Source organism: Oncorhynchus keta, unplaced genomic scaffold (assembly GCF_023373465.1).
Source record: "Oncorhynchus keta strain PuntledgeMale-10-30-2019 unplaced genomic scaffold, Oket_V2 Un_contig_26780_pilon_pilon, whole genome shotgun sequence".
NCBI classification, from domain to species: domain Eukaryota; kingdom Metazoa; phylum Chordata; class Actinopteri; order Salmoniformes; family Salmonidae; genus Oncorhynchus; species Oncorhynchus keta.
The window spans coordinates 54,510-70,210 of NW_026285164.1; the positions used below are offsets into that span (position 1 = coordinate 54,510).

General features: G+C 43.9%; 1 protein-coding gene across 1 annotated transcript in view; it reads right to left on the minus strand.

Annotated features, from left to right (window-relative positions):
• LOC127922705 (adhesive plaque matrix protein-like) overlaps positions 1–13,239 on the minus strand; it is a 65,749-nt gene extending 52,510 nt beyond the window's left edge. The window contains exon 1 of the mRNA XM_052506592.1: positions 12,182–13,239. Within this exon, the coding sequence (XP_052362552.1) occupies positions 12,316–13,140 (825 nt within the window). The 5' untranslated portion in view covers positions 13,141–13,239 and the 3' untranslated portion in view covers positions 12,182–12,315. The remainder of the gene's footprint in view (positions 1–12,181) is intronic.
• Between the last annotated feature and the right edge of the window lie 2,462 nt (positions 13,240–15,701).

The window sequence follows — 15,701 nt, forward strand, 5'->3', positions numbered from 1 at the left end:
CTAGGATCAGGTCCCCCCTGTCCATGTAATCTTACTTATTATTATCTAAAAGGCAGAACTGATCCTAGATCAGCACTCCCACTCAGAGATGCTTTATGAATATGGGCCCTGCACTCTAGCAGATAACCTGCACCTCATATGTCTCCCTGATAACTCCCTAATCAGTTTGTCACCTGAAGACAGTTATTGATCTTCTGCAAAATGAAAATTCTGACCTTTCAGTCACTCTTTTTTATTATTTATACCTTTAATCTAACATCCATTCCTTTACTATATAACATCCTTTACTATATTACATCCTTTACTATATAACATCCATTACTATATAACATCCATTACCATCTAACATCCTTTACTATATAACATCAATTCCTTTACTATATAACATCCTTTACTATATAACATCAATTCCTTTACTATATAACATCCTTTACTATATAACATCCTTTACTATATAACATCCATTCCTTTACTATATAACATCCTTTACTATATAACATCCATTACTATATAACATCCTTTACTATATAACATCCTTTACTATATAACATCCTTTACTATATAACATCCATTACTATATAACATCCATTCCTTTACTATATAACATCCTTTACTATATAACATCCTTTACTATATAACATCCTTTACTATATAACATCCATTACTATATAACATCCATTACTATATAACATCCTTTACTATATAACATCAATTCCTTTACTATATAACATCCTTTACTATATAACATCCATTACTATATAACATCCTTTACTATATAACATCCTTTACTATATAACATCCTTTACTATATAACATCCTTTACTATATAACATCCTTTACTATATAACATCCTTTACTATATAACATCCTTTACTATATAACATCCTTTACTATATAACATCCATTCCTTTACTATATAACATCCTTTACTATATAACATCCATTCCTTTACTATATAACATCCATTACCATCTAACATCCATTCCTTTACTATATAACATCCTTTACTATCTAACATCCATTCCTTTACTATATAACATCCATTCCTTTACTATATAACATCCATTCCTTTACTATATAACATCCATTACCATCTAACATCCATTCCTTTACTATATAACATCCATTCCTTTACTATATAACATCCTTTACCATCTAACATCAATTCCTTTACTATATAACATCCATTCCTTTACTATATAACATCCTTTACCATCTAACATCCATTCCTTTACTATATAACATCCATTCCTTTACTATATAACATCCATTCCTTTACTATATAACATCCATTCCTTTACTATATAACATCCTTTACCATCTAACATCCATTCCTTTACTATATAACATCCTTTACTATATAACATCCATTACCATCTAACATCCATTCCTTTACTATATAACATCCATTACTATATAACATCCATTACCATCTAACATCCATTCCTTTACCATCTAACATCCATTCCTTTACTATATAACATCCATTCCTGTCTAATATACATTACCATCTAACATCCATTACCATCTAACATCCATTACCATCTAACATCCATTACCATCTAACATCCATTACCATCTAACATCCATTACCATCTAACATCCATTACCGTCCATTACCATCTAACATCCATTACCATCTAACATCCATTACCATCTAACATCCATTACCATCTAACATCCATTACCATCTAACATCGATTCATAATTGGTTTTACATCCATTCTATAAAGTTGCAAAAAGAACACGACAACTTCACTCGGCTTCACTCATGTATAAAAGTAATGTTTTCAATTTTAATACAAAAATAGGAACAAAAATAAAAAATTAATGAAATCTCTGTTTTTGAAAAGATGTGGTTAGATATTTAGAATAATTTATATTCATAAAATTATAAACTGGTATGGTCTTGAGAGAACAATAATTAATTCCAAAAACTCTTGCTCAAAGTGCAATGATACTCAGTTTTATTTGGTACCAAAGGAATGAGGAAAAAGACATATCTAGGATGATTAATGAATTCAACTCAGTGCATGACTGTGTCTGAAATGGTACCCTATTCCCTATATAGTGCGCTATTTCTGACCAGAGCCCTATGCGCCCTGGTCAAAAGTAGTGCACTGTATAGAGTGCATAGGGTGCTATTTCAGACACAGGCCATATGCGCCAAAATGTCTGATCTCGCATCGATAGAGATACATTAACTTATGACTCAGCAAATTAGCTCAGCAGCTGAACATTGACTTATTGACACCAGTAGAACAACGTGTCCAATCAGCTGATGTAGAAGATAGGAATACAATGAAAAGGCTATTAGCACAATAGAGGATAGCATCAGGATGAACATCAGGAATATCACAGCCCTTCATCTGGATACAACGGCCTTGCAGTAAAGCATATCTTTTATTTGTTTTATTTGTCCTTTATTTAACCAGAAAAGACACTGAGATGAACATCTCTTTTTCAAGTGATCCCTGGCCATCTAATAACACACAGAGACACATTGAGATGAACATCTCTTTTTCAAGTGATCCCTGGCCATCTAACAACACACAGAGACACATTGAGATGAACATCTCTTTTTCAAGTGATCCCTGGCCATCTAACAACACACAGAGACACATTGAGATGAACATCTCTTTTTCAAGTGATCCCTGGCCATCTAACAACACACAGAGACACACTGAGATGAACATCTCTTTTTCAAGTGATCCCTGGCCATCTAACAACACACAGAGACACACTGAGATTAACATCTATTTTTCAAGTGATCCCTGGCCATCTAACAACACACAGAGACACACTGAGATTAACATCTATTTTTCAAGTGATCCCTGGCCATCTAACAACACACAGAGACACATTGAGATGAACATCTCTTTTTCAAGTGATCCCTGGCCATCTAACAACACACAGAGACACACTGAGATGAACATCTATTTTTCAAGTGATCCCTGGCCATCTAACAACACACAGAGACACATTGAGATGAACATCTCTTTTTCAAGTGATCCCTGGCCATCTAACAACACACAGAGACACACTGAGATTAACATCTCTTTTTCAAGTGATCCCTGGCCATCTAACAACACACAGAGACACATTGAGATGAACATCTCTTTTTCAAGTGATCCCTGGCCATCTAACAACACACAGAGACACACTGAGATGAACATCTCTTTTTCAAGTGATGCCTGGCCATCTAACAACACATTGTTGCAACACTTTGCCAACAGGTATAACACGTTATTACATTTACAATATCTCATGATACAGATTATAACATTATATTAGACATATTTAATTATGTATCTCTAATGTAGCACATGTTTAACCGATTCAAAATGTATTTAGTTGTGATCCGTATTTAGTTGTGATCAGTATTTAGTCGAGATCAGTATTTAGTCGAGATCAGTATTTAGGTGTGATCAGTATTTAGTCCACAGGGTCAGTGGGAGCCCCAGTCAACCCCAGCATGTGTTTTATACCTACTAACCACAGGGTCAGTGGGAGTCCCAGTCAACCCCAGCATGTGTTTTATACCTACTAACCACAGGGTCAGTGGGAGCCCCAGTCAACCCCAGCATGTGTTTTATACCTACTAACCACAGGGTCAGTGGGAGCCCCAGTCAACCCCAGCATGTGTTTTATACCTACTAACCACAGGGTCAGTGGGAGCCCCAGTCAACCCCAGCATGTGTTTTATACCTACTAACCACAGGGTCAGTGGGAGCCCCAGTCAACCCAGCATGTGTTTTATACCTACTAACCACAGGGTCAGTGGGAGTCCCAGTCAACCCCAGCATGTGTTTTATACCTACTAACCACAGGGTCAGTGGGAGCCCCAGTCAACCCCAGCATGTGTTTTATACCTACTAACCACAGGGTCAGTGGGAGCCCCAGTCAACCCAGCATGTGTTTTATTCCTACTAACCACAGGGTCAGTGGGAGCCCCAGTCAACCCCAGCATGTGTTTTATACCTACTAACCACAGGGTCAGTGGGCGCCCCAGTCAACCCCAGCATGTGTTTTATACCTACTAACCACAGGGTCAGTGGGCGCCCCAGTCAACCCCAGCATGTGTTTTATACCTACTAACCACAGGGTCAGTGGGAGCCCCAGTCAACCCCAGCATGTGTTTTATACCTACTAACCACAGGGTCAGTGGGAGCCCCAGTCAACCCAGCATGTGTGTGAGGCTGTGAGCCTCAGAAGCCAAGGAATATAATTATTACTAGAATGGATAAGGGCAATTCCACGGTAACCAAGCGCATATGTAAAGTTTGGTAATAGAATGAGGGCACCAACAGCACAAACCGTCATTCTGTTACCAAACTTTTCATCTGCACTGTTCTTCAAGTACATTTTCAGAGGAAATTGTTAAAAGTGGTACTTGTGAATAGAGTTGTATGGTTTGTTTAACAGTGCAATCATTTGTTTTTGTTTGAAAGACATTTTAAAGTGAAAAATCGGAGTCTCGGCATCACTCTATTACCTTGGAATTACCCATAAGCCCCCTCATGGGTATAGTCAATACGGCTGTTGGTCCACAAATGACAGAAATGTTGACTTGAATGTGGCGTACCGTTCTAGTAATTATATTTCTATAGTACTAACCCTACTCCGTACCCCAGCATGTGTACATGTTGACTTGAATGTGGCGTGCACCGTTCTAGTAATGACATTTCTATAGTACTAACCCTACTCCATACCCTAGCATGTGTATATTCCTCGGAAGCAGCATTGGGGTCAATTCCATTTCAATTCGAGTCAATACAGAAAGTAAACCAAATTCCAATTCCAATTTTTCCTCATGGAAAAGCATTAAAGATAATTGGAATTTCAGGGAACTTTTTGAATTGACTGAAATGTAAATGGTATTTACATAACCCTGCTCATAGGACAGTGGCTCCAGTCAGTAGCCAGTATGTGTAGTAAGACAGTAGACAGCTCTAGTCAGTAGCCAGTATGTGTAGTAAGACAGTAGACAGCTCTAGTCAGTAGCCAGTATGTGTAGTAAGACAGTAGACAGCTCTAGTCAGTAGCCAGTATGTGTAGTAAGACAGTAGACAGCTCTAGTCAGTAGCCAGTATGTGTAGTAAGACAGTAGACAGCTCTAGTCAGTAGCCAGTATGTGTAGTAAGACAGTAGACAGCTCTAGTCAGTAGTCAGTATGTGTAGTAAGACAGTAGACAGCTCTAGTCAGTAGCCAGTATGTGTAGTAAGACAGTAGACAGCTCTAGTCAGTAGCCAGTATGTGTAGTAAGACAGTAGACAGCTCTAGTCAGTAGCCAGTATGTGTAGTAAGACAGTAGACAGCTCTAGTCAGTAGCCAGTATGTGTAGTAAGACAGTAGACAGCTCTAGTCAGTAGCCAGTATGTGTAGTAAGACAGTAGACAGCTCTAGTCAGTAGCCAGTATGTGTAGTAAGACAGTAGACAGCTCTAGTCAGTAGCCAGTATGTGTAGTAAGACAGTAGACAGCTCTAGTCAGTAGCCAGTATGTGTAGTAAGACAGTAGACAGCTCTAGTCAGTAGCCAGTATGTGTAGTAAGACAGTAGACAGCTCTAGTCAGTAGCCAGTATGTGTAGTAAGACAGTAGACAGCTCTAGTCAGTAGCCAGTATGTGTAGTAAGACAGTAGACAGCTCTAGTCAGTAGCCAGTATGTGTAGTAAGACAGTAGACAGCTCTAGTCAGTAGCCAGTATGTGTAGTAAGACAGTAGACAGCTCTAGTCAGTAGCCAGTATGTGTAGTAAGACAGTATACAGCTCTAGTCAGTAGCCAGTATGTGTAGTAAGACAGTAGACAGCTCTAGTCAGTAGTCAGTATGTGTAGTAAGACAGTATACAGCTCTAGTCAGTAGCCAGTATGTGTAGTAAGACAGTAGACAGCTCTAGTCAGTAGCCAGTATGTGTAGTAAGACAGTAGACAGCTCTAGTCAGTAGCCAGTATGTGTAGTAAGACAGTAGACAGCTCTAGTCAGTAGCCAGTATGTGTAGTAAGACAGTAGACAGCTCTAGTCAGTAGCCAGTATGTGTAGTAAGACAGTAGACAGCTCTAGTCAGTAGCCAGTATGTGTAGTAAGACAGTAGACAGCTCTAGTCAGTAGCCAGTATGTGTAGTAAGACAGTAGACAGCTCTAGTCAGTAGCCAGTATGTGTAGTAAGACAGTAGACAGCTCTAGTCAGTAGCCAGTATGTGTAGTAAGACAGTAGACAGCTCTAGTCAGTAGCCAGTATGTGTAGTAAGACAGTAGACAGCTCTAGTCAGTAGCCAGTATGTGTAGTAAGACAGTAGACAGCTCTAGTCAGTAGCCAGTATGTGTAGTAAGACAGTAGACAGCTCTAGTCAGTAGCCAGTATGTGTAGTAAGACAGTAGACAGCTCTAGTCAGTAGCCAGTATGTGTAGTAAGACAGTAGACAGCTCTAGTCAGTAGCCAGTATGTGTAGTAAGACAGTAGACAGCTCTAGTCAGTAGCCAGTATGTGTAGTAAGACAGTAGACAGCTCTAGTCAGTAGCCAGTATGTGTAGTAAGACAGTAGACAGCTCTAGTCAGTAGCCAGTATGTGTAGTAAGACAGTAGACAGCTCTAGTCAGTAGCCAGTATGTGTAGTAAGACAGTAGACAGCTCTAGTCAGTAGCCAGTATGTGTAGTAAGACAGTAGACAGCTCTAGTCAGTAGCCAGTATGTGTAGTAAGACAGTAGACAGCTCTAGTCAGTAGCCAGTATGTGTAGTAAGACAGTAGACAGCTCTAGTCAGTAGTCAGTATGTGTAGTAAGACAGTAGACAGCTCTAGTCAGTAGCCAGTATGTGTAGTAAGACAGTAGACAGCTCTAGTCAGTAGCCAGTATGTGTAGTAAGACAGTAGACAGCTCTAGTCAGTAGCCAGTATGTGTAGTAAGACAGTAGACAGCTCTAGTCAGTAGCCAGTATGTGTAGTAAGACAGTAGACAGCAGCTCTAGTCAGTAGCCAGTATGTGTAGTAAGACAGTAGACAGCTCTAGTCAGTAGCCAGTATGTGTAGTAAGACAGTAGACAGCTCTAGTCAGTAGCCAGTATGTGTAGTAAGACAGTAGACAGCTCTAGTCAGTAGCCAGTATGTGTAGTAAGACAGTAGACAGCTCTAGTCAGTAGCCAGTATGTGTAGTAAGACAGTAGACAGCTCTAGTCAGTAGCCAGTATGTGTAGTAAGACAGTAGACAGCTCTAGTCAGTAGCCAGTATGTGTAGTAAGACAGTAGACAGCTCTAGTCAGTAGCCAGTATGTGTAGTAAGACAGTAGACAGCCTAGTCAGTAGCCAGTATCTGTAGTAAGACAGTAGACAGCTCTAGTCAGTAGCCAGTATGTGTAGTAAGACAGTTCTAGTCAGTAGCCAGTATGTTGTAAGACAGTAGACCCTAGTCAGTAGCCAGTATGTAAGACAGTACTCTTTTGGGTTCCAGAGACAGCTAAATTACCCTATGTGTAGAAAAAGGGTTCTAGCCATCGGTGGAACCAGAAGATCTAGTCAACCTGGAGTTCCAAAACCCTCTGGGTTCGGAAAGGGTTCTTCATGGAACCTATGGGTTCAACCTGGACTGGAAGGGTTCGTCAAAGGTTTCCCTATGGGGACAACGAATAACCTTTTGGTTCTAGATAGCACCTACAGCCAGGGAGATGTCAGGTATCATCTGATTTCTCTCTCTCTAGCTGAGAGGGGAAACTCTGCCCTTCCCCTCCACCCCTCTCACATCTCCAGGGTCTCAATTTCTCTATTGCTGTCAAATGATAAAGGTTTGCAGTAGCAGCCCTATATTAGTATATTAGGATATAAGACATTTAGACAGCTTTTATCAAAGCGACTTACAGTCATGTGTATATACATTCTGGTCAGTAGCCAGTATGTGTAGTAATAGTCAGTAGCCAGTATGTGTAGTAAGACATATATGCCATTTAAGACAGGACGCGGGGTGGTTGGTGGTGTCCAAAGATGGAAGACTTACAGTCATGTGTGCATACATTCTACGTATGGGTGGTCCCAGGGACATCAGAACCCAAGAGTTCCCTAGCGTTACAAGGTGGGCCATGCTCTACCAACAAAAAGAGTTCAGAAGGACCGGGTGGTAGTGGTGGTGTGGAGGGGATGGAACCAGAAGAGTTCAGACAGAGGGTGGTAGTAGGTGGGGGTAGACAACATAGAATTCAAAGAGCAGGGTGGTAGTAGGTGGGGATGGAGGGGTCAGACACAGAATCCAAAGAGTTCAGAGTAGCAGGGTGGTAGTAGGTGGGGATGGAGGGGTCAGACACAGAATCCAAAGAGTTCAGAGTAGCAGGGTGTAGTAGGTGGGGTGGAGGGGTCAGACATAGAATCCAAAGAGTTCAGAGTAGTAGGGTGGTAGTAGGTGGGGATGGAGGGGTCAGACATAGAATCCAAAGAGTTCAGAGTAGTAGGGTGGTAGTAGGTGGGGATGGAGGGGTCAGACATAGAATCCAAAGAGTTCAGAGTAGCAGGGTGGTAGTAGGTGGGGGTGGAGGGGTCAGACATAGAATCCAAAGAGTTCAGAGTAGTAGGGTGGTAGTAGGTGGGGATGGAGGGGTCAGACATAGAATCCAAAGAGTTCAGAGTAGCAGGGTGGTAGTAGGTGGGGGTGGAGGGGTCAGACATAGAATCCAAAGAGTTCAGAGTAGTAGGGTGGTAGTAGGTGGGGATGGAGGGGTCAGACATAGAATCCAAAGAGTTCAGAGTAGCAGGGTGGTAGTAGGTGGGGGTGGAGGGGTCAGACATAGAATCCAAGAGTTCAGAGTAGTAGGGTGGTAGTAGGTGGGGATGGAGGGGTCAGACATAGAATCCAAAGAGTTCAGAGTAGCAGGGTGGTAGTAGGTGGGGATGGAGGGGTCAGACATAGAATCCAAAGAGTTCAGAGTAGCAGGGTGGTAGTAGGTGGGGATGGAGGGGTCAGACATAGAATCCAAAGAGTTCAGAGTAGCAGGGTGGTAGTAGGTGGGGGTGGAGGGGTCAGACATAGAATCCAAAGAGTTCAGAGTAGCAGGGTGGTAGTAGGTGGGGATGGAGGGGTCAGACATAGAATCCAAAGAGTTCAGAGTAGTAGGGTGGTAGTAGGTGGGGATGGAGGGGTCAGACATAGAATCCAAAGAGTTCAGAGTAGTAGGGTGGTAGTAGGTGGGGATGGAGGGGTCAGACATAGAATCCAAAGAGTTCAGAGTAGCAGGGTGGTAGTAGGTGGGGATGGAGGGGTCAGACATAGAATCCAAAGAGTTCAGAGTGGTAGCAGGGTGGTAGTAGGTGGGGATGGAGGGGTCAGACATAGAATCCAAAGAGTTCAGAGTGGTAGTAGGGTGGTAGTAGGTGGGGATGGAGGGGTCAGACATAGAATCCAAAGAGTTCAGAGTAGTAGGGTGGTAGTAGGTGGGGATGGAGGGGTCAGACATAGAATCCAAAGAGTTCAGAGTAGTAGGGTGGTAGTAGGTGGGGATGGAGGGGTCAGACATAGAATCCAAAGAGTTCAGAGTAGTAGGGTGGTAGTAGGTGGGGATGGAGGGGGTCAGACACAGAATCCAAAGAGTTCAGAGTGGTAGTAGGGTGGTGTGGGGCGATGGAGGGGGTCAGACACAGAATCCAAAGAGTTCAGAGTGGTAGTAGGGTGGTGTGGGGCGATGGAGGGGGTCAGACACAGAATCCAAAGAGTTCAGAGTGGTAGTAGGGTGGTGTGGGGCGATGGAGGGGGTTAGACACAGAATCCAAAGAGTTCAGAGTGGTAGTAGGGTGGTGTGGGGCGATGGAGGGGGTCAGACACAGAATCCAAAGAGTTCAGAGTGGTAGTAGGGTGGTGTGGGGCGATGGAGGGGGTTAGACACAGAATCTGGCATCTGCGACGTGAGTAGCAAGGTCATCCTGTTATTTGCAGCGAGGGTTAAAGGTGATCATGGGCGAGCTCTGCGACGTGAGTAGCAAGGTCATCCTGTTATTTGCAGCGAGGGTTAAAGGTGATCATGGGCGAGCTCTGCGACGTGAGTAGCAAGGCCATCCTGTTATTTGCAGCGAGGGTTAAAGGTGATCATGGGCGAGCTCTGCGACGTGAGTAGCAAGGTCATCCTGTTATTTGCAGCGAGGGTTAAAGGTGGTCATGGGCGAGCTCTGCGACGTGAGTAGCAAGGTCATCCTGTTATTTGCAGCGAGGGTTAAAGGTGGTCATGGGCGAGCTCTGCGACGTGAGTAGCAAGGTCATCCTGTTATTTGCAGCGAGGGTTAAAGGTGGTCATGGGCGAGCTCTGCGACGTGAGTAGCAAGGTCATCCTGTTATTTGCAGCGAGGGTTAAAGGTGATCATGGGCGAGCTCTGCGACGTGAGTAGCAAGGTCATCCTGTTATTTGCAGCGAGGGTTAAAGGTGATCATGGGCGAGCTCTGCGACGTGAGTAGCAAGGTCATCCTGTTATTTGCAGCGAGGGTTAAAGGTGATCATGGGCGAGCTTTGGGATGATCAACGCCAAGCTGCTCGTATGGATCCTTTCATTAGACGCACTATGAATAATTGACATCCTTTATAATACCAAACCTGTCTGTCTGTGTTTGTCTCTCTCTCTCAGTTTCTCTCACTCACTCAACTGGTGTTGTGGGCTACGTCCCAAATTGAACCCTATTCCATATAAAGTGTACTACTCTTGACCAGGGCCCACAATGTAGGCAATAGGGTTCCATTTGGGACACAGTCATGGTGTCAGTCACTCAGTGTGGATTACTATTTTTAATCCTAATTCCCAATTTGTATTAAATCTTTATTCCTCTGAGGCCTTTGGTTGAAAAGAGGAAGTGATCCCAAGAGTGGCTGTAGGCTACAGAGGGAACTACTGAGACAGTGTGGAGGTCTGGGAGAGTTACAGTATATCCTCTTCACATGAATGAGCTGAGCCTAACCGAGCCACGTTTCATTGGTAGCACTGGTTCTCCTATCTTCAAAACATTAGGAGCAACACATCATTTTTAATTTGGAGCAATGGTTGGCATGATAAGTGTGAAAAGGGTATTAGAAGCCTACCTTTCTCAGATGAATCTCCATACTAGTACAATAGCATACCCTATCTTAAAAATATAGGAGCACCACATCATTTTTAATTGATTGAGACATTGGGCCTATGTGAATCCTAATTCATTTTTAAGCGCATCTCATGAAGAAAAAAATACATGTTCCTTTCAGGAAGAAAATATCACTTGTTGTTTCTTTCTGTCCCACCAAACGTTTGCATTTACTGGTACCATTTAAGCTACCAGGTTGTTAGGGCGATATGGGCAAAACAATCTAATTGTGATTTGCCTTGCGATATAGATCAAAACACTGGGGTAAACGGTTTGAAACCTAGAAATAGAATGATCATTGTAATTCTATGGTTGGTGTTGTTTGGCATGAAAACACATGAAAAAGCCAGGTAGGAGATATGACAGGGTAGGAACCAAAGTGTTTGTCAGTGTTTCCCAGGGGACCCTAATCACATTTTAATAGAGATGTTATATTTTGACAAATATTTTAAACAATAGGCTACCTGATTCAGAACATGCCATAGCACAAACAATATGCTGATCACTACTGGTACCAGCCTGTATTAGATCTAACGTTTGCTTAGAGCATTTAGCTAAATGGCATTTAGCTAGTTTGCGATTAGCTTTATGCTAGGCACACGCTAGCTACCGTAACTAACTAATTAGCATTTTGCACAGAATACACAAAATAATAGTATAACATAGAAAACATCTGGATTCACATGTAGAAGTCATGTGGAAAGCAGCATCGTTCTTGTTTTGGTAGAGTGGATAAATTGACAGCATGCTGAGAGAATAAACAGCATGGAGGACCTGTGTACTGCCTGCTTGAGTGACAGGAGGCGGGGCTTGGTGTGTGTGGTCAGAGAACAGGAAGCAAGCAGCCGCAGAGGGAGAGAGAGGACTCTGTGGCACTCGGAGGCCGCGGTAAAGCGAAGATTAATCATTACAACAATTATTATATGGGTGATTTTAATTCTAGGCGCACTGGTGTTCCCAAATTAAAATTCCAGGTCACACAGAAAATTATTTATTTAGGAGCATATGCCAGCAAAGTGGTTACACTTTTAGTGCCAATACAGTGCTGTATTCTACTTGTATGCTACCTAGTGTAAATAGTATGTAACAGAATCATAGACCTACCTTTCTCACAGAAGCGTCCAGTGAAGTGTAGGGGGCAGTCGCAGTAGAAGGACAGAGCTCCACTGTGCCTCTGCAGCTCATGGCAGGTCCCACCGTTAAGACAGAGGGCAGCATGGCAGACTGGTGGTGGTGGCTCAGTGGGAGCTGTTGGTGGCTGGGTAGGGGCTGGTGGTGGGGAATGGGTAGTGGCTGTTTGCCAGGGCCGGGTAGGAATTGGCAGTAGTGGCCGGGTAGGCGCTGGTTGCCAGGGACGGGTAGGAACTGGACTTGGTTGCCAAGGACTGGTAGGAACTGGACTTGGTTGCCAGGGATGGGTAGGAACTGGACTTGGTTGCCTGGGACTGGTAGGAACTGGTCTTGGTTGCCAGGGACGGGGAGGAACTGGACTTGGTTGCCAGGGACTGGTAGGAACTGGTCTTGGTTGCCAGGGACGGGGAGGAACTGGACTTGGTTGCCAGGGGGTAGGAACTGGACTTGGTTGCCTGGGACGGGTAGGAACTGGACTTGGTTGCCTGGGACGGGTAGGAACTGGACTTGGTTGCCTGGGACGGGTAGGAACTGGACTTGGTTGCCTGGGACGGGTAGGAACTGGACTTGGTTGCCTGGGACGGGTAGGAACTGGACTTGGTTGCCTGGGACGGGTAGGAACGGGACTTGGTTGCCTGGGACGGGTAGGAACTGGACTTGGTTGCCTGGGACGGGTAGGAACTGGACTTGGTTGCCTGGGACGGGTAGGAACAGGACTTGGTTGCCTGGGACGGGTAGGAACTGGTCTTGGTTGCCAGGGACTGGTAGGAACTGGTCTTGGTTGCCAGGGACTGGAGGGAGCCGGTTGCCAGGGACTGGAGGGAGCCGGTTGCCAGGGACTGGAGGGAGCCGGTTGCCAGGGACTGGTAGGAGCCAGTTGCCAGGGGCGGGTAGGAACTGGTGGTGGTCGGGACGGTGGTGGCTGGGTCCATACAGATGTGTTGACTCCTGCTGAACCTTGACCTCTCAGAGTGGTGGATATGGTGGTCCAATCATATGGACTTCTAGTGAAGGCATCTGGGGTACCTGGTGGGGCCCATCGGGACCTGGAATAGTATTCATAGAATAGAATAACTCACCAAAAGAAAGGAAGACTTTACATGAAGTATATATTATAAAGGACTCTAACTCTATAAGTAGGTTAGAAACGGTTCATTATTTGTTTCTAGTTTATATATCTACAATAAACAGTTGAAATTGTGTTCTTATCACAGCCTCTTGCCAAGGAATACTGAGCTTAAGGCTGCACTGGCCGTATTAACAGTACTACTCAAAAGCTGTACATATCTTCATGTAAAACGTTACCAGAAAATCAATTGGCATTGACCAGTAGAGTGAAAAACAGTTTTGTAAAGGCTCACACGGTAGCACTCTGTTGAATACAAATATAGATTTAAACACAGCAAATACATAATGCAGTGATATCAATAAAACAACCAAGACCACTGTCCTGAAAATAGGCTTTGTGATAAACAACTCTTAACTGTCTGTATACAGGCCCTCCATGATACACGTGTTCGTCATGTGATGAAGGTCAGTGTTTTCTGCCTCATAGTAACAGGCATCATAATACATTAATGGTTTAACTGCAGCGATCCCACAGGAACCACAATCAATTCATTACTTACACAATGGGCAGATATCTAGGAATCTCAACATATAGGATGAGTCACAAAAGGCAGCCTATTCCCCACATAGTGCACAATGGCCTAACCCTATGAGCTCTGGTCAAAAGTAGGCTAGTGCACTAAATAGGGAACATAGTATAATTTGGGACCAGCCCTAATTTAATCCACACACAGGGATCAGCAAGGGTTTTTTACACAGTGTGTTGATTTATTAAGATCCCCATTAGCTAAGGCAAAGGCAAAGGGGGATACCTAGTCAGTTGTTCAACTGAACGCATTCAACTGAAATGTGTCTTCACATTTAACCCAACCCCTCTGAATCAGAGAGGTGAAGGAGTTATTTAACCCAACCCCTATGAATCAGAGAGGTGCAGGAGTCATTTAACCCAACCCCTCTGAATCAGAGAGGTGCAGGAGTCATTTAACCCAACCCCTCTGAATCAGAGAGGTGCAGGAGTCATTTAACCCAACCCCTCTGAATCAGAGAGGTGCAGGAGTCATTTAACCTAACCCCTCTGAATCAGGAGTCATTTAACCCCAACCCCTCTGAATCAGAGAGTCATTTAACCCAACCCCTCTGAATCAGGAGTCATTTAACCCAACCCCTCTGAATCAGAGAGGTACAGGAGTCATTTAACCTAACCCCTCTGAATCAGAGAGGTGCAGGAGTTATTTAACCCAACCCCTCTGAATCAGAGAGGTACAGGAGTCATTTAACCTAACCCCTCTGAATCAGAGAGGTGCAGGAGTCATTTAACCCAACCCCTCTGAATCAGAGAGGTACAGGAGTCATTTAACCTAACCCCTCTGAATCAGAGAGGTGCAGGAGTCATTTAACCCAACCCCTCTGAATCAGAGAGTCATTTAACCCAACCCCTCTGAATCAGAGAGGAGTCATTTAACCCAACCCCTCTGAATCAGAGAGGTGCAGGAGTCATTTAACCCAACCCCTCTGAATCAGAGAGGTGCAGGAGTCATTTAACCCAACCCCTCTGAATCAGAGAGGTGCAGGAGTCATTTAACCCAACCCCTCTGAATCAGAGAGGTGAAGGAGTCATTTAACCCAACCCCTCTGAATCAGAGAGGTACAGGAGTCATTTAACCCAACCCCTCTGAATCAGAGAGGTGCAGGAGTCATTTAACCTGACCCCTCTGAATCAGAGAGGTACAGGAGTCATTTAACCCAACCCTCTGAATCAGAGAGGTACAGGAGTTATTTAACCCAACCCCTCTGAATCAGAGAGGTGCAGGAGTTATTTAACCCAACCCCTCTGAATCAGAGAGGTACAGGAGTCATTTAACCCAACCCCTCTGAATCAGAGAGGTACAGGAGTCATTTAACCCAACCCCTCTGAATCAGAGAGGTACAGGAGTCATTTAACCCAACCCCTCTGAATCAGAGAGGTACAGGAGTCATTTAACCCAACCCTCTGAATCAGAGGTACAGGAGTCATTTAACCTAACCCCTCTGAATCAGAGGTACAGGAGTCATTTAACCCAACCCTCTGAATCAGAGGAGAACCCCTCTGAATCAGGAGTCATTTAACCCAACCCCTCTGAATCAGAGAGGTGAGGAGTCATTTAACCCAACCCCTCTGAATCAGAGAGTCATTAACCCAACCCCTCTGAGGTACAGGAGTCATTTAACCCAACCCCTCTGAATCAGAGGTACAGGAGTCATTTAACCCAACCCCTCTGAACAGGAGTCATTTAACCCAACCCCTCTGAATCAGAGGTACAGGAGTCATTTAACCCAACCCCTCTGAATCAGAGAGAGACCCAACCCTCTGAATCAGAGAGGTGCAGGAGTCATTTAACCCAACCCTCTGAATCAGAGAGGTGACAGGAGTCATTTAACCCAACCC